This window comes from Limulus polyphemus, unplaced genomic scaffold (genome assembly GCF_000517525.1).
Source record: "Limulus polyphemus unplaced genomic scaffold, Limulus_polyphemus-2.1.2 Scaffold1407, whole genome shotgun sequence".
Lineage (NCBI taxonomy): Eukaryota > Metazoa > Arthropoda > Merostomata > Xiphosura > Limulidae > Limulus > Limulus polyphemus.
Window position 1 is genome coordinate 8,793 of NW_013667017.1, and position 9,537 is coordinate 18,329.

General features: G+C 32.6%; 1 protein-coding gene across 1 annotated transcript in view; it reads right to left on the reverse strand.

Annotated features, from left to right (window-relative positions):
• The window catches only part of LOC106463431 (laminin subunit alpha-2-like), a gene marked incomplete at its 3' end in the record, with an annotated part of 65,852 nt that overhangs the window by 7,064 nt on the left and 49,251 nt on the right, over window positions 1-9,537 (reverse strand). Inside the window, exons 28-30 of the mRNA XM_022390923.1 lie at window positions 9,213-9,353; window positions 6,249-6,419; window positions 4,984-5,163 (exon numbers count right to left, since the gene is read on the reverse strand). Coding sequence (XP_022246631.1) covers window positions 4,984-5,163; window positions 6,249-6,419; window positions 9,213-9,353 — 492 coding nt within the window. The remainder of the gene's footprint in view (window positions 1-4,983; window positions 5,164-6,248; window positions 6,420-9,212; window positions 9,354-9,537) is intronic.

Sequence of the window (9,537 nt, forward strand, 5' to 3'; positions counted from 1 at the left end):
TAGTTTTAAGGGTAAAGTAGGAATCGGAAGAAGAAAGATAGGTCGTTAGTTTTAGGGGTAAAGTAGGAATCGGAGAAGAAAGATGGTCTTAGTTTTAGGGGTAAAGTAGGAATTGGAGAAGAAAGATAGGTCTATTTTTAGGGTAAAGTAGGAATCGGAGAAGAAAGATGGGTCTGTTTTTGGGGGTAAAGAAGGAATTGGAGAAGAAAGGTAGGTCTATTTTTAGGGTAAAGTAGGAATCAGAGAAGAAAGATGGGTCTGTTTTTAGGGTAAAGTAGGAATCGGAGAAGAAAGATCGGTCTATTTTTGGGGGTAAAGTAGGAATCGGAGAAGAAAGATGGGTAATGGATGGAGCTAGGGATGGTTGATTTGGAGGAAGGTAATAATGAAGTTGCTGGGTTTACAAGAGTGAACAGTAATAAGAAAGCTCTCTAAAGGCAAATTCAGGTACAAGTATCTAACAGACTCGATCCTTTGGCTGATTAGGATAGGGAAGGAGATGATCAAGAGGTTAATAAAGTGGCAAACTCTCTAATTAAATATACTAATATAAAGTTATTTCTAATGAGGAGCATAGAAAGCCTAGGACTAAAAGTTGTTTGCCAGGTGCTGAAGTGTATGGGACATTATAGACCATATCGACAGTTTAGTTACTGATACCAAGGTGCATCCCCTTTTCTTTAGTGGATGTAGGAGCAAATGATGTTGGAAGTCATGTAAATCAGAAGAGCTTTTAAAAAAGTATAAAGAACTCCATCATAAGGATAGAAATAGGCATGTGTCCCTTTAGGAAGTGCTCCCTCGGGCTACTTGCAGAAATGAATTACTCAGAAAAATACAAGGCTTAAACAAAAGATTATTAGGGTCATGCTTACAGCAACAGGTGGACTGGTTGGACCTGTGGGATAATTGAATGGTAAGGGTAAATTACATGGTATAAATGGGCTCCACCTAAGCAGGATATACATTAGGATGGTTGGGTATGCTCTAAATATATTAATTAAAGACAGTTTAAACTAAGTTTGCATGATTGTGAGGGAGTTCTGGAAACTGGAAACAAACTAACTGACAGGACAGTTCAGACAAACAGGAAATTTGAAAATGATTTGGAACATAACAAGTTAAACAACAGTTTTAAAAACAGGTATATCAGATTTAAGAATAAACTTTAAGAATAAGTTTAACTGCTATTATTCTAATGTTAGAAATAATGAAAAAAATGGATCAATTCAGAGCTAATTTTAAATGGGAAACTATGATACAACAGAAATTATTTTGAAATTCCAGGATATAAATTGTTTAGAGTGATAGATGTTTTAAAAGAGTAGTGGAGTGGCCTACAATATAAAAAATTGTTTTTTGTTGTAAACACAAAGTTACACAATGAACTATCTGTAATTTTGACACTGTGGGTATCAAAACCCAATTCTTAGCATCATACATCCAGAAACCCTAGATAAATGGACGAGTTACAGCTTTAGGAATGAAGACATAAGTAAATGAGTCAACAGGTTGAATTTATGTGAGTTACAATAAGAGGTTTCAAAGGTAGAAAGTTTTTATTGTCAATTTTATAAACTAACTAATCAAACAGATGGGATAAATCAGAAATAGTATAATGAGTTCAAGGTTGCTACTGATAAGAAATACTGAAGATGTGATCATGGAGGACTATAATTTTAACTAATTTAATTAATTAATATTAATTTGCATGGAGTCAAGCAGTGATTAAAGAAGGTTTTCTGTGCCAAATGGAAAGGGAACCAACCAGAGGGTATTTATACCAAATGGAAAGGGAACCAACCAGAGGGTATTCTATGCCAAGTGGAAAGGGAACCAATCAGAGGGTATTCTATGCCAAGTGGAAAGGGAACCAATCAGAAGGTATTCTATATCAAGTGGAAAGGGAACCAACCTGAAGGGATACTAAAAACGATTTATATTTATTGTTAAGCATAGGTAATTTACAAGTGACAGCAATGGGGAAACATTTGAAGAAGAGTAATTATTATATAATGAGGTTTAATAGTTTGCTACATATTGATATAAAGAAAAGAATAAGCATTAGTGGATTAGTAAAATGAGTTAAACAGTCATGTGGGAAGATTTTAAATAAATTACATTTTCATAAAAGATCATTATGTTCCTAAAACAAGGAAAAGAATAACACAGATAATCAAACCTATTGAGCTTGATGCAAAGCTACTCATGGGCTATTTGTGCTAACTCTCCATAATTTTGAAGTAATAGAATGAAAGCAGCTAACCAACACCACCAACCTTAAACTCTTGGGCTACTCTTTACCAACATATAATGAGATTGACAATCACATCACGGCTGAAAGGGTTAGCATGTTCAATGACAGGACAAACCCGATTGGCTTACTAAAGACGTGAAGGACAAAATCACAGATAAATGCCCTAAGTTTAAAGTAACATATGATTGAAGATTTCCAAAACTATAGGAAATTGGTTATAATACAAATTAGGAAATCAAAGAGTTTACGAAAAACAGCCGAGTGATAATGTTAAGCATAACCAAAATGTTAAAATGAGGATTGAGTTCTTAAAAATAATGATGACAAACTTTTCTGTTGAAGACTACAAGATGGCTGAGCTTTTAATTGTTCTTCTCTGTTTTTATAAATGAGAATGTTATCAATAATCCTGACCCTATGGGAAATATCATAATTGATCTGAATCATGCAGATGTTAATCCACTGATGGCAAGTAAAAAGATTGAGAGATTAAAATACAAAAATTTACAAGATGGACAATTTTTCCCTAGGGATTTTAACCCTTTAGTTAGGGGCATGACTCTTCTGCATGTCACGTTTTAGAGTTTCATAAAGTTACATTCAAAACATAATTAATCAACTTTACTATTGATGTATGCCAATAAAATTAGAATCAGAATGTAGTTTATAATTTAAATTTTCATATTATCCAAGTTTTAATTTCTTAATTTAAAAAAAAAATACTTTAAAAAATTCCCCGTCTTTACAGTGATCTGCTAATGCTCTCTGTTTGTTCGTATAACTTTGATACTACTACAGCATGTACACCGAGTTACATAGACACAACCTGTAAATAATTCCAAGGATCTAATGTAAAAGGGAATTTGGCATAATGATGGATAAGTTACTCAAGTTATTAACGCACTGCTCTGTCACTAGTAGTAAAGCTAACAAAATATTAAGACATAAATATAGACAATTCTATCTCATTTTTAATTATGATTTTATTTATAGTTTATGTATTTTTCCTTCATTTGGTTCAGATATACTTATATTTGCCACAGATGCTAGCTCACATGTCACTTGGCGAACATTAAATGTTAAATAATTCAAAGATCACCAGGTGGTGACAAATGGATACTAAGTTCATGACTGATTATTTAAAACCAATGTAAGATAGTTAATCATGTGACATATAATTTTGTGACTAAAAAGACAACAAAAAGGCCTAAGACAAAAAGCTAGACTGACAAGGAAGAGGAGTTAGGTTAGAGATTTGTGAAACTGTAAAACGTAATGTATTAAAAGAAATCATTGTAACTACTTCTTTGATCTATCATTTGAGATTCAACGCTATTTCTTTGAAAAGTTTCTAATATTGTTATTTCATACAGTCTTATGTATTAGGTTTATCTTCTTCTAGTTATGTTGTTTGATTTGTAATTGTTATCATCATTATCATTATTTTGTGATTTTGACATTAATACCTTTGCTTCCTTGGAATATTTGTATTTATTGAATTTGAAGATTGAGCTATTTCTTTACAAAGTCCCACCAAGGCATTACTTCATTTTTGATTGATTATATTTGGTAAAGATTGTATTGTGTTTAATAAGTCTAATTTTTTGTACTCTGGTAGCAATGTGGTTGATTAGATATTGATTTAGATATTTGATAAACTGAATTCAAGTCAAACGAGGTACAGTTTTGGTCTCCTTATCCGAGAATGGATATTGATTCATTGGAAAGGGTTTGAAGAAGGACTACTAGGGATGATTCTGGGAATAGAAAATTGTCCATGTGGATGGGTTAAACTCTCCTAACTTATTTTCTCTTCAGAAAAGAAGGGCAAGAGATAATTTTATTGAAATTTGCTAGATTATCCAGACGACTGATGTGATAAAGGCTTCTTATTTCTTTGTGTTATATCTTGAGAATGAAAGGATGAGAAAGCACAAACAAGCTAGACTCCAGCTAAGAAAGGTTTACTTTCCTAATACGGTGATTAGGCTATGAACGAGCTGTTGTCAGCAGTACTGGAGGCTTAATCTTATAGAAGTTTAAGAAGGGGAACAGGTGGGTTCCTGAAAAATAAAGGACTGGTTTAAAACTTTTATTTCTACATTGCTATTCCTCAGATGAGGTGGGGGTGGGGGTATAAGGACAGGTTTGAAGGATCAAATGGTTCCATTGTGCAGTACTTTAAATTAACTGTGAAGATTGTTCTACTAATTTTCAAACTAGCCATATACACCATAATATTATATGAGATTCCTCTCTCTCTCTCTTGTATATATGAATATCTATATATTCTTACTTCAACAACTTGAAGGATGAAAGGCTCTCAATTATTTTTGTTGGGAGTAAAAATGAAATCCTTTTGGACATAGTTTGCAGAGGACTCACAGGAAATTGAATTCCAAGCTACAATTTCAGACTAGGTATTTGTAATTTTATTATTTATATTTTGTTTGATTCAAAGAAAATATGTAACTGAAAATAACCCTTTTTTTTCAGTTTAAAATAAATATCTATCATTCTGCTTGGAAATGAATGTGCAGTTATCACATGCACATATTGCTACAAAACAATTAGCTTAATGGCTAAATTGTGTGCGATATTTTCACAATCTATATGTTTACATAATCAAAACAGTGTTATTATAGTTGTTCCCAATGGGTGTATCTTAATAATTTATGCAGAGTGCAGCTTAAACCTCAAATTTAACAGATAAGAACATGACTCACCTCATGAAGTTGGGCTGTATGTTGACCAGACAGGTTTAACAAAAGAGGAGTGTGCTTCAAAATAAGACGAATATTCCCTTGTAATACCACCAGAGGGTACTCATCTAACACAGTATCAGGGAAACGTCTCTGACCTCGACTTTCAATTTCAAACACAAGTTCACCATTGTAAGCCAACACCTGCAAGAATTAGTTTATGTTTACAGGAAAAATTATTTAATACATTACTTATGTTTGAAAGATATACTGCCAAACAACAGCACAGAAATTAACTGACAGAAAGTAAAAATTGAAAGGTCATTTGTTACCCTGATATTCTCATAATATTCATCAAAACTTTACTGGTATTTAACTTGAAACTTTCTAAACTCTGATCCTTAATAACTTTATATGACACTAAAGAAAAAAGAGTAAATTAAATGGAAGTCAAAGCACAAAATGTTAAATAAGATATATGACTGTAACATGTATATCTTGAAAAACACTTTTAATTAAAATTTAATACAGTCAAGAGTCAAAAGTTTAACTCTTCAAGAACGAATGTAATTAATAGTGAGAGCAATAACAGAACATTATAATGAGTCTTTTACCCAGCCAATAACTTGACTATTCACAAAAGAACAGTATAGTGGGTTTTCTATCTAGCCTATAAATCAACTATTAACAAAACAACAATATAATTAGTCTTCTACAGCCACCAATAAAATCACAATTTACAAAAGATATAAAAAATTTACTACATATTTAATGCAAAAGCACTAATCATCTAACTCATTAGAAAAGGCACTAATTATCCACCTTATTAGCAAAATATTGATCACTTACCTCATTTACTTTGCATTTTTAAACACTATGAGAAAATTATATATCAAGGAATTGATCAAGAATGGAATAACAAAACCATGGTGTTTTCCAACTGCTAACATAACAAATCTTCTCAAGATCTGATTACCACTTACTAGTATATCTAGATATTATTAACTCTTTTAAACCCTCAATTTTTTTTTGCATTCTGCCAGAATTATTTTCATGATGTCCTAATAATTATCATTGTATCTTATAAAATTTCTTGTCTATTTATAAAAAGGGGATTAGTTTTTAGCCAAAGAGACATAAAAGTTATCGAATGCTGTCACCAGCTGATGAGTAAATTGGGATTTTTGGCCGGATGCTCAGGTTCAAGGAGTTAACATGTTGTATATACAGATCCTCCAGAAAGTATTCAACGAATCTACATTTAAACTCATCAGAAAATGAATTCTTACCTTGTCTCCCAAGAATTTGTCAGGAAGAGACCAGTAGAGTGGCTTCTCCATATTTTGTTTCACACCTACAGTAATATCTCCCACTTTATTTGGGATGAGGTTGAATTTTTGAAGCTTAGATAGATGGGTATTTCCCAGTGTTAATATTGCCTCCCGAGAACTCATCTTTATCTAAACATAACAGAAAAAAATCCTGGTTAATCCAAAACAACAGTGAAACAGTTTTCTTTAATACTTGAATATCTGGTAAAGCATTAGTTTCTACTGAAAAGAAAGGGCATTGGTAAAAACTTTATTTGGATTTATTACTGTTTTTTCTCTGTGCTAGGAAGGTTAAAAGAGTAACCATGAAAGATCTTCATCGAGAATCATGAAGAATGTGACTGCTGGAAAACAAAGCTCTACAAAAAAGAAAAGAATGGGTAATCAAATAGGCTTGTATACAACTAGAAAAAATTAATAAAAGGAACTCTCTGATGCCTACTACGAAACAAATGCTCTCCACATGACGGGGTCAATGTTGTGGGCACAACTCCTGGAATTCTCACCTTATACTCGTCTCAACTTAAATCATTTTAACTGAATGTGTATTGGATCAGTCCAATCAACCAAACCTATAATGGTGAAGGAATGTTGACTTTAATTCCAAATTCAATTTGTGTATCTACATAAAATGTGGCACACTTTTAGCCAGATAATATAATACTTACCCAAGGGTTTTGAAAGATATTTTAAAGAATTGGACATGCGAGCCAACTGCTACTATTTTTCGAAGTCCTTGAATAGTGGGTAGGTACTAGAAAATTGGAAGTTGACTACTTTTACTCCTCCTTTCAAGGGAAGTGATAAGGCCTCGCACCAGTGGAGAGAAAAGTTTTTTAAGAGTCTGATAAAAAATGTTCTGCAAAGTCATCTAGCAAAATTTAAAATTTTGTTGGATAGTCAAGCATGGTTTCACTAGGGGAAAATATTGCCTTGCCAATACTTAGAATTCCTTGAACAGATTACTGCTTCTGCAGATGAAGATAATGGTGTGGATTTGGTGTATCTAGATTTTCAGAAAGCCAACATAATACTACTTATGTAGATGAGGATACAGGTGCAAGTTTGGTGTATCTAGGTTTTCAGAAAGCTTCCGAAAAGATGCCACATAAGAGGCTTGTAAAAAACATTATTTTTGTTGTGGGGGGACAGGTTAGCTAACTGGATAGATGGTACAAAGAAGAGGGTTGTTATAAATGGAGTTCAGTCAAACTGGATTAATGTCATGAGTATGGTACCTCAGGGCTAAGGGTTAGAACCTTTGCTTTTTTTTTTTGACTACATCAAAGACAGAGATGAAATGTTTCAATAGAGTATTTAAGTTTCTGATGAACGTTAAAAAAAATAGTGGGTGTTGGCTGGTTGTAAGGATGCCACTGCTTTATGTAAGGATTTGGATTATTTGGTGAGTTGGGCAGTTAAATGGCTGATGAAATTTAATTATAATAAATGCAAAATAATGCATGTGGGACATTACAATTTGAACTATAAGTAAAATTTTGATGGGAATAACTGAACAATGTTGTGGAAGAAAAAGATCTTGCTGTTCTGGTTCATCAGTCTCTTAAGCCATCCAAGCAATGTGTTGTTGTTAGTGTCAGGGCACGTAGGATTTTATGTTTTATCTACAGAAATACTGAATACATATCTAAAGAGGTTATAATGTCATTAGTTAGACTACATTTGGAGTACTGGGCTCCTTGCCTTAGGAAAGACACTGAATTGTTGAAAATATTTCAGAGGAAAGTTACTAGGATGCTACCCGCAATAGAAAGACTGTCGTACAAGGATAGGTTAAGATCTCTGAAGTTGTTTTCTCTTGATAAAAAAAAAAAAGGGTTTGAGAGGATCTGATTGAGGTGTTTAAGATCACTAAGGGAATTGATAGTGTTGATGCTTCATCATTTTTATATTTAATGGTGAGAATGGTTAAATTAGTAAACACATATATAATTTTTTTCAGGGTAGGAATCACCTTCAGCTGAGCCAGTTATATTTTTATAACAAGGTAGATAGCCTCTGGAACTGTTTGCCTTCAGATGTTGTAGATGCAGTTAATTTAAGAGAATTTAAGGGAAAGCTTGATAAATATTTGAATGATAAGGGCTAACTTTGAGTTTTTTAGTGTTTAGTTTAATTTAGTGGACAGAACAGCCTAGATGGACCAAAAGCTACTTTCTTGTCCTTTACAGTTTTGTTATGTTAAAATGTACATGTCTGTTCTACACAAAAAATCAGATGTGTTACAAAAGTATTTTTATTTCAAATATCTCTGACAATTTTAGTCTGAATTAGACTTTGAAAAACTGAAGTGTAAGGTAATGTTCATGTGAAGAATAAAATTACTTTTGTTGATTGTTAAGTTTGTATATAGCATTTACATAAACTCTAGAGCCATTGAAATGCATATCTAGAGTTATTTACTCTATTCTACCACAAACTGTCAGTAAATCAGCAATGTAAGGTCAAATGAATAGCTGATAACTCTGACACCAAATACATAATACCATGTGGATGACACTTTGTAAAAGGTCCTGGAATGCATACTTTAACCCCCACCCATGCACATAGGGTTAACTGAAACAGTATTTTGTGTTGCATGTTGTAAACAAAGATGATCAGGAAATATTTTATTCACTTGTAGTGTTTAGATAAATTTTCTACAGTTATGCAATTAAACAATTCAAAGTAATGACAGTACAGAAAGTTCTGTTATTTCAGAATATGATCAGTTACAAAACTTACTTTTTTCTTAAGTAAAATTGGTGTATGAATTTTAAATTTTAATGAAATTTTACCATTTACCACTTAGTGCGTGAAACTTTGTTCATAAAATTTTGCTTTTAGTACTAAACAAAATCTTTATTACTTAAAAAACTTCATTAAATATTCAAAGAACATAAATAATTTATTATTTCGTACCTCTGACCATGCAGCCTTTGCTTGCTTACACTTCTTGGTTCGTCCAAAACAGAAACATTCGAGACATCCCTTCCGGTTTTCTCGATCTAAGCCAAAGGTTCCATTTTTACATCGATCACACTTCCTTCCAAAAGCATTATCCTGGAGTTCAATAAAAAGTGCTTAAGAAATGTCTGCTAATATAGTCTAAATTTGGATATTTTCAACACAAACAAGCGGCTTTACATTACCACCCCACCCTCCCAGTTTATAACTATTAAGATATTTTACATTCCCACCCCACCCTCCCAGTTTATAACTATTAAGATATTTTACATTCCCACCC